At 39.7% G+C, this 20,898-nt stretch overlaps 1 protein-coding gene across 2 annotated transcripts in view; it reads left to right on the top strand.

The window, feature by feature from the left end:
- Positions 1 to 2,065: 2,065 nt before the first annotated feature.
- MMEL1 (membrane metalloendopeptidase like 1) overlaps positions 2,066 to 20,898 on the top strand; it is a 33,689-nt gene continuing 14,856 nt past the window's right edge. Inside the window, exons 1-16 of one of the 2 annotated variants that reach the window (XM_033007794.2) lie at positions 2,066 to 3,046; positions 3,184 to 3,347; positions 11,352 to 11,411; positions 12,273 to 12,434; positions 12,857 to 12,937; positions 13,412 to 13,507; positions 14,111 to 14,229; positions 14,839 to 14,904; positions 17,159 to 17,293; positions 17,893 to 17,982; positions 18,253 to 18,389; positions 18,881 to 18,974; positions 19,202 to 19,330; positions 19,614 to 19,712; positions 20,388 to 20,471; positions 20,741 to 20,844. In XM_033007794.2, coding sequence (XP_032863685.1) covers positions 2,997 to 3,046; positions 3,184 to 3,347; positions 11,352 to 11,411; positions 12,273 to 12,434; positions 12,857 to 12,937; positions 13,412 to 13,507; positions 14,111 to 14,229; positions 14,839 to 14,904; positions 17,159 to 17,293; positions 17,893 to 17,982; positions 18,253 to 18,389; positions 18,881 to 18,974; positions 19,202 to 19,330; positions 19,614 to 19,712; positions 20,388 to 20,471; positions 20,741 to 20,844 — 1,670 coding nt within the window. In that variant the 5' untranslated portion in view covers positions 2,066 to 2,996. The remainder of the gene's footprint in view (positions 3,047 to 3,183; positions 3,348 to 11,351; positions 11,412 to 12,272; positions 12,435 to 12,856; positions 12,938 to 13,411; positions 13,508 to 14,110; positions 14,230 to 14,838; positions 14,905 to 17,158; positions 17,294 to 17,892; positions 17,983 to 18,252; positions 18,390 to 18,880; positions 18,975 to 19,201; positions 19,331 to 19,613; positions 19,713 to 20,387; positions 20,472 to 20,740; positions 20,845 to 20,898) is intronic. The other variant, XM_033007795.2, reaches the window with a different exon arrangement.

Here is a 20,898-nt window from a genome sequence, read left to right as displayed (position 1 = left end):
GGCTGTTCTGATTGTGTGCCTCACTGCCAGGCACATCCTTTTGCCTTCCAATTGACATGGTTATACTTGCCTGGAAAAGACAACATACATATGTGTGTATATATATATATACACACACCTAAAGACACTTAAATTATATGTTGTGTTTGCCAATCACTCCAGATTTGAATCTTAAGAGGACAAAACCAGCTTTTCCCTAATAGAAAATGGCATTAATAGTCAGGCACTTTCTTTACTTCCCTGCAACAACTGCAAACTTCTGGATGACTGCTTTGGGTTGTACACTGCTATTGCTCACCCAGATGCTGACCCAGTGTGGAAAAACAGGTTAAAAAAAAAAAAAAAAACAAACAAACAAAACAAAACAAAAACAAACAAACAAACAAACAAGCAAACAAACAAAAAAAACAACAAACTTTAATAGGAGCTGAAGGAACATGATAAACTTAGTAATCCATTTTCTCCCTTTTCTGACATTCTCTAACCCAAAACAGGCTCAGCACTACCTAAACCATTTGTCACTGATACCTGCCTAAGAACTAACAATGGAAGCATCTTTCAGCTTTATTTCAAAGCTAAACTGCAAGAGTAGAAGAAACACAAAATAGTTGTCACTACTGAATTTCTAGTCTAATGTTCAGATTGGCCTAACGTAACCTTTAGAAAATGCAAGCCAACGCCATTGCTACACCCAAAGTTCCTTGTACTTCCTATTGGAAGCAGTACACCTTTTCCTCAGCTCGACGAGGACGTGAAGCCATTAGAGATACAGGAAGAGATTCTTGTTATAGTTCCCACTTCCAAAAGGAAAAAGGTGTTTTATGATAAGTCCGTGCTTTTTGAGGGAATCTATGAATTTTCTGTGGACATGAGAGAGATATACATTCTTGGTGCTCATGTATAACCTCAAGTCGCTTTGGGCCATGTTCAAATCCTTTACTACAGATGTTACTTAGGACTTTGTAAGTCCTCTGTCTCTTGATCACATGCAGGGCTAGGGTCTGCACCCTGAGTAGCAGGCACTCTGAATCATGCACAGCATTCCTAGCCTGAGAAACTATCTGAGCCACAATGGCTACAATAGGCACGCACAGAAAGCAGCAGGAATAAAGCTCTTGTATTCTTGGCATCTTGATTCTTATCTCACCTGTGAAACAGAGAAAATAATGCCCTTCAGTATCTTATAGCCAGGTTACAAGAATAACTGCATTAAATCCTGTGAGGCACTTGTCTATCGCAATATTATGGACCTCCCTCAGAGCCAGCTATGTGGTAACGTGACAACAAAACTGTTCTGCAGTAAGGAAGATTCACATGCATAGGAAACTACTCTTTTTTAGCTGTAGAACTTCCTGCAAACAGAAATAAGGGATCACTTAACTTATCATTGTGTGGATAGCTTTGTCCTTAAAAGCAGCCTTCCCTTCTGTAACTAGTTTTCACATATGGGCACCAAAGATCTGTGAGTGCATGCATTTCTTGCAGATCTTTGTGTTCTTATACTCCTCTTCAGATGGTGGGATGAGAATAGCTGCCTTCACACTTGACAGAAGCCAAAGATAACGTGACTGAAAAAAAAGGCAAATTCTCATAAGGGTTTTGAGTCAGAATACTGACTAGAAGAAGAGTCTTTGACTCCTGGCAGAAAAAAAAAAACAGCATTCACTGTTTCTTACCCCATTCACGGAAACAGGTCTGCCTTCACATGCTTGGAACACTCTGTGTGTACATTCCCAGTAAACAGGACTGCCACAAAGAAATCCCTGCTCTGCCTCAGCACTTCCTCCTGAATAAACACAGAATTTGGAGTGCTGGTGAAGCATTTGGGTCGAGAGAGGTACCAACCTTAAAACTTATATAGTGTGAACTTTGGCAGCGAGTTACACTAGCTCAATAAACCAGCCTGCAGGGGGAAAAGCAAAGGAAAGCAAAGCAAAACAAAACAAACAAACAAACAAAAAAAAAAAAAAAACAAAAAACAAAAAACAAAAAAAAAAAAAACAAACCAAAAACCTTCTTCTGCCTTTTTCCAAAGTCTGTTCTGGAAAAGAATAAAATAAAACCCAAGGGAAATCACATGCCTATCCTGCCCTTGCTTTTGCTGGCTTTCCCAGTTGTTACCAGATAAATTTCCAAGCAGTAGCGTAAAAGAATTCTGTGCATAGCCTGCAGAAAAATCTATAAATTGGGGTGTTTTCAAGCAAGAAGTTGTTCCCATATATTGCAGCCAAAAGCTGCCAGCACTCTGAGCCACAGGGTTTCACTAGGTTTGCACCTCTCCAACTTCACGCTCCTTCTGAGAGCACAGCAGCCAAACAACCTAGGGGAGGATTTCAGGAAAGCTAGAGGAAACTTCGGGGAAGCTGCAGCAGAGCGGAGCTTGTGCTGCTGGCAGGCTCGGAGCGCCCAGCCCTGGCTGCCGCTGCGATGCGAGCCCTCCTCCCGCTGCCGCTCGGGAGCGTTTGCCTGGAGCTGGGAACCGCACACGGCTGAGCTCAGAAGTTTGGGCATGGCTCTGAGGAGACTGAGAAGCTGGAGAACCCAGACTCCCACAGACCGGAGTGCTGACGCACGTCCTAGGAGCCTTCTATTTCCCAGAGCCTTCATCTGCGCTAGGGACAGAGCAGGCACAGCTCAAAGACACTCACACCTGAAAGGATCTCATTTTGGATTCTGCTGCTGTTAACAGAGCTCTACAGACCTGCTCATATCCACAGAGGGGAAAAAAAAAAAAAAAAAAAAAAAAAAAAAAAAGAGGAAAATTCTTCGAAACAGCAAGATACTTTTCAAGAAGGGGAGTGGAAGGAGGCAGTTTTTCCCCTCCTTCCCTGTTTGGGAGAAAGGAGTTGCCCAACCTGGTCATGAGACTTTTCCATACTTCCCAAAACAGGCTCCTGAAGTTCTGACACTGCTCCACTGAGAGCCTGGGGTAGCGTAGTCCAGAACAACCCCCCAGCAGCACACCCTGCGTGCAGGCAGCCTGGTAGGCACAGGAGATGGAGAATGAGGTTGGCAAATCCGTGGACAATCAAATGGACAAATACATGTAATAATTCAGAAGTTTTCTTTATCTATCCTGGCTTTTATTCTGCTTCCTTTTTCTCCCTGATTTGTCATGCATTTATCCCTATGTTGATTTAGCTGCGTTGTTAATTCTTTCTTACCCTCCCCTCCTCAATTTAGAGTTACAATAATGGGGAAATCAGAAAGTCAAATGGATATTGTGGAAAAATCAACAAAATCTGGGAAGAAATCCGGGAGCTTTGTGGCAATTGGTCTGGCTGTCTTGCTGCTCCTCATGACTTGTGCAGTGGTCGCCCTGGTGATCCTGTATGCCAGCAGCAGAGGTAAGGAACCTGTGAATAATTCTCTTCTTCCCTCTGCAAACAGACAAGTCTTTTTGCAGAGGTACATGAAAAAAAAAAAGAATTACAGGGAGAGAGTGAAGTCACCTCTATGAGGGACTTTGCTGTCTCTGCCTTCTTCCAAGTTCATGCATAGACAGAATTGTTGGATTTTTATTTCATTTTTAAATTATGTCATGTAAGATTCTGTGTTTTTAAATAATTCTATGCATTTTATTGAATTCAGCACTGTTTTAACAAAGGTAAAAAAATATTGCACTATCTTGGAGGGGAAGGTGTGTGTCTGTGACTGTGTGTAAGGCTTGACATTTCCGCCTGAGTCAAGATTTATTATTGCCAGGACCTATAAAGAAACAGCTGCTTAGCAGATCTAAAGGGATGTTGCTTGCTACAACAACAAAAACCAACAAACAGACTGTGCTGCTAAGGAAAGGGAGACTTCTAATATTACATCAGGCAATTTGCTCTCACCTTCCCTAGAAGGTGAGATTCGGTTCAGTGACTTTCATGCAAGTGTTTTACTAGGAACCTGACAATAAGGCATGCTACTTTGAGGTGCTTTGCCTAATATGTTAGCTGCAGAGTATGCTTACTCTCAAAACTAAGTTTTTCCAGTAGCACACCAAATACAAAGTCCCATTTAAAAATTCTGTGAAGCAATCAACATGATTGGTAGCAGCACCTGCCTCATGTTTGTCATTCCCATGAATGCGCCTCTGATTCAGAGCTAAACATGAGAGAATAAGAAGTATAACTAGTAAAACTGAAGGAAGGCATTGCTTTCTCCTTACATTGTCTGTGCATCCCCTGCATGCAGTGAACTGCTTTCTTCAGCGCTTGTAAAATACTGCACAATTCTGAGTAATAATTAATGAGGAAAGCCTCTTCACTGTTCACTTCTTTTGCTATCAGCAATTGAATGTTACCAGCATTTGTTCCAGTGTTAAATGAAACCTCTGAGTATTTGGTATTCATAATACTCATCAGAAAGGTGCTTAAATTTATTCTGTTAGCTCAGAGACAGCAGGAAAGAAATTCTCCAGAGCTACATCCCAGGGTAGGAGTTTCTGAATCAAAATATTGAGCTATGCAGAATTTTGTTGCTTGCTTGCATGCATAAAGTATTTGAGAAATTTGCTCTGTGTCTTGCTTCTTGCGTTCAGGCAAATCAGAATTCAGGTATTAATAATATTTGCCCAAATGTTGGTGTCTCATCCAAATCCATGGGAAGAGTCTGTGTCTGTAAATCAAGTGCTATTACATTTCTGTGATGGAAGGCTTATCTGTGAGAAAGCAGTTCCAAAACCTGAATATTTTGCAGGCTCATATCAGCAATTAAACTTCACTTGGAAACGTGTCCCAGATTCAGACATTCCTGAGCAAAATGTGAGTGCAAGGTGATTGCAGAGCTGCTATGCTGCTTGTCCTGCGCAGCGTGCAGCTCCTCCCGGCTCTTTTCTCATGCCTTAAAGGAGTGTTTCCAGCACTGACCTAGAGCTGATTTCTGCTTCTCTGTTTCAATTTGAGGGTACATAGTTGAACCACTGCAATAGGTAACACCGAGATGTAGCCATACCCTAGACTAGCCACGAGCTTTAGGTAATTCACAGGTAGGAATTGAGTAGCAGGAACCTCAGTCTACACCATGTTTTAGAAGAGTGCCTATATGCACTATTTGGGACTAAAACTGAGAAAGCAAGAGCTCTTCAGTGCAACCAGTGAATGTTCCTGAACAGGAACATTGTTTGTCCTGAAAGGTTTTGTCCAAATACTCCACTTAGCTCTGTGTTGTTTTGATGTTACATCTAGGCCCGTACCCAATACTCAGTCAAAAGGCTGAAGTCCCTCTTAGACTTATCAAGTGAAAAGCATGTATTGCTCAAAGCTGTGTAACAAATACAAATCCTACACAGCAACAGGAAAAAAAAGAAAAAATGTTGCTGAGCAGCATTCTTGTGATAGAACCAAGCATCTTATCCTTGGGATTCTTTTATTTCTAATTTCACTCAAATGTTAATTTTGAAAGGTGTATGGAATGCTGGATTGTTTACTAAGAACAGATTCAGATTCACGAGTTCATCTTGGTACATCCTTTATCAGAATGACATTATCCAGACAAGCTTCTAAAAAATAATTGTTTAGTTAATGGAAAATTAAAAATATTACCTGTCATGCCTTACATTCTTTCTTTTTGAATATATGAAGATATATATAAGCTTTGTGGTTGAGGGAGTATATTTTTGTTCTGCTTGTATAATAGCTTTCAGAAGAGCATTGTGGTACCTGAAACAGGCCTCTGGTTATAGCAGTAATGCCTGCAATACAGGTTAATACTGACTGTGTTTTTTATCTATATACCCAGACAACAAAAACACTGAAGCTCTCGCAGAAGTGCAGTTATATAGTTCTAAAAACAGTTTGGGGCTTTTTGACATCCAAATAAGTTTTCCTACCCATCAAATATCGTCTAAATAAGCTAAAAGAAAATAGAGTAAAAGAATAGCAGAGTAATATTTGGGTGATCATAGAAGGGGGAAGCAGACAGAACTGAAGTACTTTGGTTTTGAATCCAAACACACCATGCTCTCAATCTTTCCATCACACCCACACATACGTCTTCGCAGCCTTTTCACAGCTCTCTCAGCTATGTTCTACAAATATTTACTAAACTCCCAGTCTCATCACTTGTTGGAAAGGTTACAGTCTGAAGAACATTTCAACACTTATTGTAGCTGACACATCAAGTCACAGTCAGCAACTTCTCCAGACAACTTAGTTACAAGCAGCTTCCATTCTCACCTAATTGCTGGTCCTGGCTGCTCAAAAGTCGTGTTATTACTTTAATTGATATTTTACTAACTTGCTGGCTTCCAAGTTTGTAGGGTTTCTCAGAAGTAAGATTCACAGATTTTTATTTTTTTGTGTGTGTCTGCATCCCCACAGATTATCACTATTCACATCTATTATACAGCCTGTTAGAAAGCTAGAGGTCATGCTTATGCACCTATGCACTATCCTGTTAGGCAGGCTACAAACAAAGATAAATACAATAGTCGAACTAGGAAGCACTTTGTTCTGGGAGTGGATTTCAAAAAGCCATGTTACACTCCTCCACGTCCTGTGCTGTGAATGCAGTTAGTATGCACTTGAATAATAGATTTGCAAGAACCTGCTGACTAGGGACAACACCTAAACATGAATAAAAGGTTGTGGCTGAGATCTGGCTTGTCACTTAAACTGATGCCTGGTCATTCTTTGACTTCATGAATGTTCATTAACAAGGCATCTATTCAAAAGGAGATGGAGAATTTAAAGAAGTGGCAGCTAACACAAGTCATGAAATAATATTTGAGTGGCAAGACTCTTCTCAATTGTACTCAGATGGAGCTACATAAATGTAAAGTGTGAATGTGGAGTGACAGGCCATACGGGGCTGCAAAAGTGGACAAATAATACTCAGTTTACAGATTCTCACAGGAAATTCTGTCTCAGCCATGCTTACAGATAGACTATAGGTAAGAAATCATAAGAAAGGTGGAATGAAAACAAAACACTTGTGTTATGGAGGCCATTTGAAGACAGTAACATCTGGTATAGACCGCCCTCACAGGAAAAAAGCTAAATTTGGCAATTACATTATTTGTTGCAAACGATTCATTGTTATAATAGCAACAGAGGCACTCTGCAGTGCTGCCAGCACTTCTGCAGATGAGATCTGTGCGAGAAATAGATAAGGTGCTGAAAGGTAAAGCTCACACTTGACTGCCTGATGACAACTGTGGATCTAATTGTTTCAGTGTGTGCCATCCCCAGCCATCTGTGGTCCTCAAAATGCACAGTGGGAAAACACTAAACACAAACACAAACTGTGCTTCAGAGACAGTACAGAATGATTTGCTTTGCCTTTGTTATCTAAAAAGAAACTTCAGTAAGGCTGTGAAAAGCAACTTGTATTTTAAAAAAATTTCATTCAAAAGATGAACTACTTAAGATGACTACAGGTCTCGACAGATCTCAGAAGTTATTCTTATATCCTGCTGCTGTCCAGGAAATGTAATACTGTTCAGTGGCTTCTTACAAAGTCAAATTAAGCCGATAGAATTCTCTACAGTGAATCTAGTTGGGTCTGAATCATGTCCCATCTCTGCCATTTTTCAGGTGAACAGCTGACCTCTGAAGTAGTGTCTGGAATGCTTATTTTTCCCCCATTTTCTTCCATTTGGAGTAGTCCCACAGCTAGAGTCATTTTATTTAGCTCCATTAAAGTCTGACTTCCCTTATCAATTCTCTGACGCTGCTCAGTCAGACTGAAAGTGAGGAAAGCCTTCAGTCTGCAGAGGGTTCAATGGGGTTCTTTTCTGCTTACAAGACTATCAACAGAGCAAGAGTGTGGCTTTTTAAATGAAGTAAATGCAAGGGTAATACTGCAGAGGTCCTGAATTTTGAGAGCCATGAAGGAACTTAGTACTGCACAAAGTAGTTCCAGTAACGAAATCTTTCTAGCCCATTTCTGTTCTTTTGACATATCCCATTGATAGTTTTAAAAGCTAGACCCGAGGAAGGGTATCTCAGAAGAAAGACATAGGAAAACAGAGTGATTAATTTTAAAAGAGAAAAAAACCTTAAGAAGCTAGATCCTAGATGAACTTGGCTGTGGGAGAAGATGAGTGCGAGGTAAGGTTTGGTAGGAGAAGAGAAAAGCACTGATTCCCCACAGACTCTTCCACTGATGCATTCACTTGCTACTCAGCAGGGGGAACACGGGATTCAGAGCTGAACATCTGTGCCAATTTTCCTCTGCTACAAATCACTATCTTCACGCCTTACATTATTGTCAAACATGAGCCCATGTCCCACTTATGATTTTACATTCAGAAATTTCCCATCACATCCATCTAAATCCTGGGAGACATTTCTTTTAACTATTAGATTTTGTAGGACATTAATCCAGGTTGTCCCTCCCATATCTGTTCTTGCAGCAGTCTTTGTCCATAGATGTCAAAGCAGGAGAATATGTCACTATAGCTCAGCCTGTCAGCAGTATTTGACCAGGCAGGAAAAATAAATATACAGAGAAATACCTTTATTTATACTGAAAACTTAAGCAGTTGTTTTCAGCAAAGTAGTTTAAGAAAAGGAAGTGCATAGAGTTGTCTAGCTGAGACTTTAGGAGGTGTATTTTACATTTGTTTCTAGTCATTTGAAGTTAGAGAAACACAGTAGACGGAGCCTCAGTCAAGTGAGCAAAGACCCAACAAATATATTGTGAAGTAAAACAGGGCAGTGTTGGTCATATCTCATACAGAGTCAGGTTGGCTTGGTTCTTTGTCAGGAATGGTACTGAGGCATAAAAGAGATAATTGATAGAAAAACAAAGGAGCCACTTTTAGAAGTAAACTGAGAGCCCCACCAGCCATTTCTAATTATCTGTTTTTGTGGGAGAGTTTCAGAGCCCTGAGTGTGCAACCAAGGTTTCAAAACAGTTTTGGCTTTCCTACTTATACAGCTCAATTACATTTTCACAATCACAAGGGCTGTTTGAATATGTGGAGTTAGAATCTTGTTGAAAGCAGTTGGGTTCCGGAAGCTGAAGTTAGACATTGTCAGGTTATATTAAAGAGAGAAGCTTTGATAAAGATTTTTGTTTAAAAAAAAAAACCTTCATATGGGTCCTGTCTGATCCCTGAGAAATGAGGAGAGAAATACAGCTTCCTTGTAGTAGTTATCTCTTTCTCTCCATGCCCATTGCTATTTCTCCTTTATGGAAGATTTCCATATGCCTTTGAACAACTAGTTTCTTTTCCCTAGAAGGATTTTTTTTTTTCCTTTGAAAATATCTTGGGCTTCTAGGTTTTCAAGATTGGGGGCTTTTTGTTTGTTTGGTTAGTTGTTTTTTTAATTATTAGAGAGTTTAAGAAACTCTCAAAATTAGACTTAGCTTCACTGGGTAAAAAAAAAAAAGCTAAACCCCTCTATGCGACTTCACATTGTTACATGTATTTTGCTCATCCCGTGTTCAGATTTCTAGACACTAAACTATAATAAGGCATGCAGTTATTCTAATGCAGATCTACTCCCACGCAGCAGAACAGCACTCAGCTGAACCCTGAATGTTACAATCCCAATCACAGTGGGGGCTTTTTATGTTGCTTCCACTGATGAACTTCAAAGCCCTCTTTTCTTCCCTACTGTTTTATTTCTATCTGAATTACTGTAATCTTGTTTGCTCTCATGTAAAACACTTATTTTCATTGGAAGGAATTTTTTTTAGTAAGTCTTTTCTGCAAATATCCTAGTGTAAGGATAAAAAAAAAAAGTTTAAAAACATAGCTAGTTCTGTTGGAAAGTAATGGCATCAAGTTTTTGTTTTCCAGTGAGGAACCAAGTAGTTGTCTATTTAACATAAGTAGATAGTAAGCTAGTCCAGTTTCACAAGTGTGAAATAAAACCAGCAACATTAATTTTCTTGTGCCCAGGGCCAAAGCCACTCATCAGGCTGGGGTGCTTAGATACCTCCCATTCCAGTTCTGTAGTGAGCAGCACCCAAGAGTGACATGACCGGCATCACAAACACATCCACTTGAGCACTCAGCGTAAAACAATTATGTGGTCATGTACAAAAGCTTCAGAGTAAGTCTGCAGCAGAACCTACAGCTGTGATTTCACATCGAGACCTTCAGTAGTCACTGCCATCAAACTCCCAGCAGTGCATTTAGTGTAGAGCACCGAGCAGTAAGAGCTAGGGACTGTTTCAGTTTCTACTTACCACCAATACATTAAAAGTGCATGGGCTTTTTGTTGATCTTCTTCACTGGAAGAATTTCACAAAACAAGACTATATGATCAAAAATATAAAATTAATAGCCAAGAGTAACACATTCCAGCTTCCGCTGGAATGAGCATCCAGGGCACACATCATATTCTTCTATTTTAGAAGTCACAGCAAAATGTTTCTGCTAAGGTTTCATTGCCTGTGCTCCCTCTCAAATTCCTCGTCACATCACTCCTCTGTGGGCTGAAACTAGCAGGTCATAAAGGTCCCCAGAGTTCTGAAGTCTGATTGCTTTGGGACTACTGAAGAGAGTGATCAACAGGCCTGAGCCAAGGTCTTAATGGAACAAAATTCATATTTCACTAGAGATGTGCTCGTGTCACAGCTGAACCAGCTGGTACTACTACACCCATTAGCTCTTGGCATAGTTTGTGCTACACTTACTCAGGTGTGCTACTTGGAGTACTGAGATGCTTTGAGATCACTGATCATGACCTCACTGGACTTTCCCAGGCTCATCTCAAGGGCAGAACGCAGACTTGAACAGGTCCACAGTCTTCTACATTATATGCGATTTCATCAGCCCTAAACATTACTGATTAGGGAGCAGCCTCTCTGCTGAACAACAAGGAGTAACCTTAAAGGGCATGTCTGAAATTTTGACCAAACACAGGTCTGTTACGCACTCCTCCACCCTCTGACAACACACACATACTTAGAAAAGCAAAAGTGATTTCTTTTTCTAAATTTGATCTTTGTGACTCAAAACAGTGTGAAAGCAGCAATCCAGCTATGGTCTTTTTGCCCCCTGTTTAAACCTCTCAGTCACAACGACTTTGAAGATCATGAAAGAGCTCAGATGCTCAAAGCATCTTAGTACATTGTCTAGAAAGGGATCACATACTTTCAGCATGTGTCAAAGACTGTGGAGGCAGTTAGCACGTTAAAAAAAATCATCTTATTCTCCTTCCAGGAGAGTTAAAACTCACTGGCAAGACTGTTGTAATACTGCTTCCAATAAATTTTCCTCAAATCTGCAGAGAAGAGATTTCTTCACAGTTGTCATTTGGTATCTTACTGGCACTAATATTCACTCATTTACTCTAAAACTAAACAGAGCTGTCGCTGAGATTGGGCTCCTGGCAAGTGACATTGGTAGCAGTTTCTTTCCAAAAGAACTAATTCTATCTGCTTTCTTACTCCTCTCCCTGCAGGCTCTCACTATGGCGCCAATTCAGGCAACATATGTACCACACCTGGATGCGTTACTGCAGGTAATGATTGTCACTATGAGTGATTATTGCAGAGGTGATGTTTTACATGTTGTTAGTTCTACTGAACCTGAATAAACAAGAATTCAGGCTTTAGGACTGAAGAAGTTAAAAAGGAATGAGATTTCCCCTTGGGCTAGATACACATTGCTAATACTGCCAAAGGCAGCAAATACAGCTGTCCTCAAATACAGTTCCATGTGTAAACACTGAGCAAAACCCCGCTATTCTTACTTCTCCATTGTATAATTTCTTTGAATACCAGGAGTATCATTCATAAGGAAGTAGTACAGGAAAGTTGTCAGTGTGGTCAACAGTTCTCTGGCGCTGGCCTGAGCCACAAGGATACAGATTGACCAACGCAGTCTATATGAAGTATAATAAGAATCCCCTTAGAGCGAATTTTCTCTCAAAAGAGAACGCATTCTACACGTAGGGCTTTTCACCTTCTTATTTTTGGCATCTACTCGTACACCCCAAGAGAGACAAGACTCCAGCAGAGATGTTCCCATCTGCCCCTGGAAACACCGACTCCGTAGGTAGGTCCCCAAGCTGGGCCCCAGGTGGAACGCTGGGCAGCATGCTCATGCTGCAAGGCACTGTGCTGTGGGAGAACTTTGCTGCCATTGAGGCTCCCTCTGTAAAGCAGTACAAAAGCAGCGCGCACGTCTGCTGTCAGATGCTTCCTTGCATTTTCAAGCAGAAAATAGGATCCTTTGATCATAATACATGAGAACGAGTCTTAGCCACTATAAGCAGCATAAGCAAGGTGCCTTCTTACCAAGCCCCTTCTTGACAGTCTTTGGTAGTCCCAGAGATTACGGGGCAGCCTGTGGAATTCAACTCTCCAATTTTGATACCCAGCTGCTAGAATAATTCAGAATATGGACCCAACAGCCGACCCTTGCAAGGATTTCTACCAGTATGCCTGTGGGGGCTGGCTGAACCGGCACGTTATCCCAGAAACTAGCTCCAGATACAGCATTTTTGACATCCTGAGAGACGAGCTGGAGATCATCCTAAAAGGTAGGAATGAGGCTACTCTATCGTTGGTTATGCACTTGTGTTTAGTTTCAGATGTTATTTACTGCACTTTATACATAGAAATATACTTCCAGAGAAGCATCAATTGTGATTTTTTTTTTTTTGTCTCTAGTCCTTTAATCTCTACATCTCTTACTATAGCCATTTGTGGGAACATCCTGTTCCCACTAAAATTAGCCATAGGTGATTTGGTACTAACTTCAAAAGGAGCAGGACAAGCTGTATGCATGTCCTTCTTCCCTACACTTTTTCCATTAATAGCTCCTTTAAAGAGCACTCTAGTTTCACAGTAATTGAAGCCTACAATAGCAAGTATTTACCATAGCCCTGAATTCTCAGTGATTTCTATGAAAAGATCAAAGCTCTCCAGGGCAAAAATCTCACTGCAGTGGTTCTTTCCCCAGGTGTGCTGGAGACTTCAGATCAAGGGGACAGAGAAGCATTTCAGAAAGCTAAAATACTTTACAAGTCATGCATGAATGAGAGTGAGTCTCTTCTTGTTCCATTGATTCTCTTGTTCAATACCAAATATACAAAAGTACCAATGTACTTTTAAGCAAGAGTCCAGTCAATATCTATCTAATCTGCATGACCTTGCCTGGAAAGCTAATCTTCAGATGAATGAAAGTGCCTTGGTACATCATTAAGGCTTAACATACACATTCTGGGATGTAGAAACAACGGATATTGGTTACCTACCTCTGGCATCAACTCAAAGCTTTCCCTTCTGAACACAAAACTCTGTCCCATCTCATCCTTCCCAAGCTGATTCAGTCAACAGTATTTTCATTACTTTTCTGAAGACTAATGTAGGAGACAGATGATTTCACGGTATCTCTTACTTTCTACTGTGACAAATTACATTTAAGATTTAAACTATTTGGCCCGCTGCCTATTTTGCCTTTTTTTTTTTTTTTTTTTCTATGAAAACAATATAGTATTTGTTTTTTCCCTCTCAGGTCTTATAGAGCAACGAGATTCACTGCCTCTGCTAGAGGCCTTAACGATGGTTGGAGATTGGCCTGTGGCTTCTGCAGACTGGAATAAAACCAAAGGTAATGCTGTGCCTGAAAGACTTCAGTTGTATTAGGTCAGAATTATTTACTGCACTAAAGAGACTACTGTCATTGAATTAGATCCTCTGTTTTAACCTTTTCTTCATAAACAAAAGTCAGAGTATCAATAAATATTTAGCACACAGTGATCTGTGTAGACAAGATGGTGTTGATTTAATGTTATAAGATCTAATTCATGAGCAGTATGCATTTTTAAGGCAGTTAGGAAACCTAAAGGACCAACATGAATAAAGAAAACAAAAACAATATAACCAATATAGCTGTGTTCTAAAGCTTGCATATTAATTAGAGTTTGGAGCATAACTGCCTAAATAGGCAAGGTCATAGTGATATATATTATTCATAGGCAATTGCATATATATATATAAAAATCAATTTACTGATTACTTTGTATGACTGAGATAAGGCCAGGAAGAACAGTCTAGCAATTTCTAGACACTTTAGGAATGTCCTGTACAAATATTGTCACATCACGTTCAGTCTCATTCTAAACAATTTCAGCAATAATCTTGTAAAGTGTACAACTTAATCAGTCCTGGTACATATTGATAAATGATGTATATTTTCCCTTTAATCTCCCAGAGCCAAACTGGAGCATGGAAGAGAAACTCTCCATCATGAACTCCAGATTTAACAAGCGTGTCCTCATTGACATGTTTGTATGGAATGATGACCGAGATTCCAGCAGACACATCATTTATGTAAGAAAAAAATTGCGGGGAATTACCTATTTGCCAGAACCATAATGGATAGTTATTTACACTGCACACAGATTAGCCTTCCATAAGTCAATGGGTACACACAATACTGGCAAAATGCATGCAACAGTTCTGTACCCTGAGTGACAGATCTGATTTACAGCATTTAAGAATTGCAAAATCTTGTGACTTGTAAAATTATGAGGTTTAAAAACATGGCTTCCTGCTATCTATTAAAACACATAAATAATATGCGAAAGTTTGTTCGTGTATGCTTATGCAGGAACTCTAGTCCTCAAGTCAAGCAACTTCTAAGTTGCTTAAATTTATTCTTAGATCTCAATGGTTACTGAAAGATTTTGCTTAATAACCCACACTAAGTATCAATCCTGTCCTTATCTAGACATCCAGAGACAAAAGTTGTAGCTTTCTAGGAACTGGCGTGAGATGGAAGGTAAAGTTCTTTGATTGTTTGGTAGGAGTGTACTCTTGTTGTCATTCCAACACTGAAAGGATGGCACGGGCAGCTTTTCATGCTGCCTTTCAAGGATACCTTTGGACAACACCAGTTCCTGTTCATCACTAACTAAAGAAATGTATGATTTCCTTCAGATTGACCAGCCAAGTTTAGGAATGCCATCCAGGGATTACTACTTTAATGGGGGCAACTATCAAAGAGTAAGTATTCCTTGTAATTTATTTACAGTGTACTACTAAAGCAACTTTATTACTTAGCCTTGTGTTTTGGAAAGCTTAAATATATGAATCTTCACATTCTGTAACAATCAGAATTATACCGTGACATACATTGCTACATTTTTTTCCTAATTATGCCCAAATTTTTTAACATTTACAAAAGGACTGAACAACTGTATAAATATCAAGCCTCTCCAGAATTGGCCAATTCATACAGATGAGAAGATTATCATGCTTTATAGCTTAAAACAGCCTCTAATTTTGAAGAATAGGTTCACATTTTCAGTGCTGGTTATTTTGGATTCACTTATATCTTCTTCTAAAGCCACTGGTTCTGGCTACTATTTTACAAGGTACTGGAAAGCTAGATTATAGATATGGGAGAATAACTGTCATACTGGATCATATCTGAACATACAATACCCCAAAATGTGTTTGTTTGAACACCAGAATATTCAGAATTTTTCACATGTTCAGTCAGGGAAAAAAAGTGTAAAAAAAAAATAAAATGCTTTACATGGAGCAGCAAAAGCTGTATTAATGGAACAGACACTCAGCTAGTAAGAATCTGCTGCCACTTTTCTCCAAAATTACATGAAAATTGTGAGATACTATTTTCTAGCTGTTTTTCTCTGCCAATGCTCAGAGCAAAAATGTGAAGGTTTCTGTTAATACATAGAAAACTGTTGCAAACATAGCAAGATAATTTATCAGTTTCCAAGATGAAAATACTGCTTTAGTACACTTTATTTTCCTCAGTTATGTCATACTAACAAAGAGTATTTGCAGCCTAATGTCAAATCAGTTTTTGGAATACAGAGACAACAATCAGCATTTTAGACTCTTTTGTCTAAGGGTTGTAAAAGCAGATGAAAACAGAGAGACTAGTTTTCTTCTTACTTCAGTGTATTTAACTATATTCTCACATATAACACAGTCTAAAATATAGTCCTGTGAAGTTTTTAATATATTGTTTCCATGTCTTCCGGACACCTTTATAAGATGCCAACTTCTGTTAATCTGTCTCATGATACAAAACAATCCCCATGTAGTTGTGTCAGGAACTGCAGATAGCTGCTGGAACTAGGATTCTGTTCTACAAGTTTCACCTATCTAGTGGCAGTTAGAGTAAAGAGGAGGGATATTTAGGCATTGTTGCATGAAAGTCAGACTTCAGTTGTCTCATAGGAGATAGAAAATGAGGTACAGTACCTAGAGAATCCTAAATTAGCAAAAGAAACTGCTTAATACAGTTTTAATTTGAAGCTATGAAGAAGAAGGGTTAAGGCTGCGTTTCTAATCTCAATGAACAAGGAGGAGACACAACCCCTCTTTATTTGCTATTTAACAGCTCACTTCCCACAGACAATGAACCAAACTCTGATGACCTAAACTTCCCCTCTGCTTAGTCCATCATCTTTTGGCAAAACTCCTACTGAGGCCTGTGGGAGTCTGGCCTGATTAAGGCCTCAGCATCCAGCCTAAAAACACAAATCGTCATCATCATGTAAGTGCCCAGACTCAATTTCACAACAGTTACTGCATTTATCTGTTTTCCAAGGTCTACAGGCTAAGAAAAGTATGCAATAATAATAGGTAGTATTAAGCTTTCCTGTATCAGAGATCAGTACTCCCTCAGCAGCCAAATATTTTTTCAAGGTTCATTCTGAAGCATAAATCACAGCCATAGCCTCCTATTAGAAATAAAGCAAAGGTATCACTGGGAACCATCTGAGACAGAGCTTTTCTTTCAGACAGTAAAAACAAAGTTTAGGAGACTTACAGTATTACTTTCAGAGAACTTAAACCTTCCATGTTTACCCTGGTATTTTGGCTAGAAGGGATAACTATTCCCATAGTGTAACTTAAAGCACAGAGCTTTCTCTTTGCTCCAGTAGTAATTTTAGCACCAGAGATTTGGATTGCAGACGGAAGCAGGAAGTGTTGCTTTCACTATGTATTTTGAGACTGGCAACTGCACTGTAAGGTATTCCAGGATGAACTGAGGTCCCAGGTATTGCAGTAGTATATTATAGTAGAAAAAACAAAGACAAGAAAATGGGACTGGGTGGGGTTGCATTAGAGACAAGGACAGAGGCTGTGACCCCTGGGCCCAGCTTTTTCACAGCACACGGTGAAGCAAAAATGACAAAAAGAAGGGAATGCTGAATGAGACATGATAGGCAGAAAACCTTTCTTCACAATACTACACACATGTTCTGTTTCTTGTATGCAGGTGAGAGAAGCTTACCTGCAGTTCATGATCACCACTGCCAAAATGATCCGGGAAGACAAGAATATGCCTAAAGATGATTCCTTTGTCCAAGAGGAAATGGCAAAAGTTATGGAGCTTGAAACAGAGATTGCAAATGTGAGTACAGAAATCAAGAACTTCTCAGGATGTTGGCAACGACAAGGGGTGAGGGAGGGAGTCTCTGGCTGTTTTGCGCAGCAGTTTAATGCAGCACAAAACTCATGGGCTAGAAGGCAGCAGGGGGAAAATGAGTTGTGCTGTGAGCAGGACAGAAATCACAGCCTCTGTGTGTATAATTATGACTACTGTATACACCGCATCTGTGTCTGCAGTAGTCCTTTGAAGTCTCCTAAAGCAGGATAATCTACCTTCTGCTAAACACACACTGATAACACCACGGCTAGCTCCCTTACATCCTTAGAAGTCTACAGCACCCTGAAAATCTCTTAAGAGCTTAGTCTCCCATTCTAAAGAGGATAGAGGGAACTGCTCAGCTCAACACACTACAGAAACATTATTGAATAGGGGGGACCTGAGTTCCTATACTAAAATTTAGAAAGCAGCACTGAACACCATCACATGGGCTTTCTTTTCTGAAATAAACTGTTTTATTCGTATATCATTTGAGTGTGTATATGTGCATGTGCATGCATGCAATTTCAGCCATTGACACTTGTGTCAGTTGATTCTAGTAATAACCTTGTGAATGTCTTCAGGCAACTACCCCAGCAGAAGAAAGGCACGATGTAACCTTGTTGTACAACAAAATGACCTTAAAAGAGCTACAGGAAAAGTTTGCATTGAACGTAAGTGTTTAATGAGCAGTCTAATACTTTCAGCCTCCTCTTATTACCGTGCCAATTGGAAATAGATCTGTAAATTTATCAGTGGTGCAACAAAGAGAACTACAAAATCATTACCATTCTTAATCTTGTCATCAGAGTCTCTTGAAAAGCATTTTTCTACTGAACAGCACTACAGCTACATTCAATCCCACAGACTGTATGTAGAAGGTCCAGCCAGTTACCGAGACACTTAAACACCTGGCATTGGTATATGTCTTTCTGTCTGCCTAGGAATTTAACTGGACCTTCTTCATCCAAGGTGTCATGTCTTCAGTAAGTGTTCAGGTTGACCCAGAGGAAGAGGTTGTTGTATATGGCATGCCCTATCTGCAAGAGCTGAAAGCAATTCTCTCCAAGTACTCAGCAAGGTAAAGAAACTGGAGAATATCCAAGACAAAAAAACATGGAAGTATTGTGGAAATGTAAGTTATTGGGCCCGCTTGCTAGTTCTGCCAGAACTCCTCTGAGCAAAATGACACCACTGCAAGATATGGGTAATGTCTTCTAAGATCCTAGGGTCCCAAAGTACTGTGGTACTAGGTGTCTCACCTGCTCACATGCTTAGAAAAGATTAAATGGGAAGAAAAAAAAATACATCAGGCTTAGCTCTTGTTACACTCTAGACAAAAAAAAAAATGAATCTCTGAACAGACATGGTGGTACAGTCCTCAGTCTGGATGCCTCTACAGTTAGCCAGCCTGTTAAATAAGAACAGTCACCTGTAGATACTATGAAACTGATGACTGGCAGCAATCATTTCCTTTCTTATCTCCATTCAAAATTAAGATTCCCCCTCTGACTGTCTGCACCAGTGTTGCTTTTTACAGGGGATTAAACTCAGCTTTGCTTTCCCACACAGCACCATCCAGAACTACCTCATTTGGCGATTGGTGATTGATCGAGTCAGCAGCTTGAGTCGGCGTTTCAAGGACGCTCGGGCCAGCTATAGGAAGGTATTTCCTCCTTCCTAAAGAGACCATAGAGCATGGTACTGGAAGAGAGTCCAAACCAAGTCCTTGTCAACACAAGGGCAGTATTACATCATGTAATCCCCAAACAAATCAAAGAACAGATGACAACAGTGGAAGCTTTCATCTTATTTTAACCTCCTCTTTAGGCAATGATTTAGGAGGGAAATGATGTGTAGGCAAAATTAATCTTATAGCATTTTGTGTTGCAGGCACTTTATGGGACAACACTGGAAGAAGCCCGCTGGAGGGAGTGCGTGAGTTATGTCAACAACAACATGGAGAACGCAGTGGGGGCAATGTATGTCAGGGAGACATTTGCTGGTGAGAGCAAGAGGATGGTATGTAGTTTACCCTTCATACTATTGTACATCCATGGTGTCTACAGTGCCCACTCCCCTCCATCTTATCTCCCAACCTATTTTGTCTGTTAAAGATCTCGATCATCCTAGAGCCTGAAGGCAAAAGAACTCATTTATGATGCTCTTAAATGTCAAGTACCATGTGTTAGAGCATAGAATTTGGGGACATCATCTTTCAGCAGGAAGCTTTGCATCGCTCATTAGCTGTGCCCGGGGAAAAAGCAGCATGTAAATGATTAATGTCTTACTGCCTCTCTTTTAGGTCCGAGATTTAATAGATAAGATACGTGAAGTGTTCATCGAGACTTTAGATGAGTTACAGTGGATGGATGAGGCATCTAGAGAGAAAGCCCGTGAGAAGGTCAGAGATAACAAGAAACTTGAATATTCCATCATGAATATGAAATCTTTGGAACTCTATCGTATTCCCAGTTCCTCTACAAATAAGAGGAAAAAACTTTGATGTTCATTATCCTGTTATCCATTATTCTATTATATTGTCCTTTTTAATCCTTTGTTAGCTCACATACATTTTTATTTCCCTTAATGAGCTTTGTGAACCATGTTATAAATGAGGAGAGAAGATGGAACCAAATGCATCAGCTAGAATGACAACTGAGTACAATACAATCTCCTAAAGAAATTTTTTCAAACTTTTCATAGACTTCAGGACCATCAGCACTGTTCCAATAGCAAGAAGAAAAAAGGGCATTAAGTGAGGCTTAAACCCAATCCCTGTCAGATGGTGTAGGGTCTGCAAGTCTACCATAGTGGCTAGACACCAGGAGATGAGAGGAAGACTATGTTCTATATTAACAAAAAAGTCTGACTAGGCAATAGGGTGCATTTGAACAAGGTCTTTAAATATTTGCATCCAGTTTCTCACAAACAGGTGGACAATAGCAATAAAGAATTTGAACTATTATATGTATTGAAACTGTAAAAAAACAAAACAAAACAAAAAAAAAAAAACAAAAACACACACACACCAACAAAACCTACAATTAAGAGGAAACATTAAACTCTTCTCTTCTAGGCAATGGCAATTAAAGAACAAATTGGCTATCCGGATTATATTTTGGAAGATCAGAATGAAAAACTAGATCAGGAATATGCCAATGTAAGTATTGTGCATTCCTCAATAAGTACCTCAATATAAAAGCCTACATTTACTTTCTTGCCCCTTGGAATGCTTATATCTGCAACTCATTTACAAGTGACTGGACTGCATACAAAATTGATTGTGTTGAACATTTTAATAAATAAATGCATGCTAGCTATTAAGTGATACCTTGCAATCAAAACATTTTTTAGAAGATACATTCATTGCTAGGAGGAATTCCTCTTTCCACACAGCTTACTAATATAGTTGCTCATCTGTTTCTTTAGTTGAACTTCAGTGAGCATAATTACTTTGAAAACATTCTGGAAAACCTGAGAGCCGGAGCCCAGAAGAGCTTGAAAAAACTTCGCGAGAGAGTTGACCAAGATATGTAAGTTCCCAGACTGCATGCTACAGACACAATCTAAATTCTGAAATAATGGTT

The sequence above is a fragment of the Tyto alba genome, unplaced genomic scaffold (assembly GCF_018691265.1).
Source record: "Tyto alba isolate M040663 unplaced genomic scaffold, T.alba_DEE_v4.0 Super-Scaffold_20000042, whole genome shotgun sequence".
NCBI lineage: Eukaryota > Metazoa > Chordata > Aves > Strigiformes > Tytonidae > Tyto > Tyto alba.
Note: the sequence above shows the minus strand (reverse complement) of the source record. Positions and strands in the feature narration are given on the sequence as shown.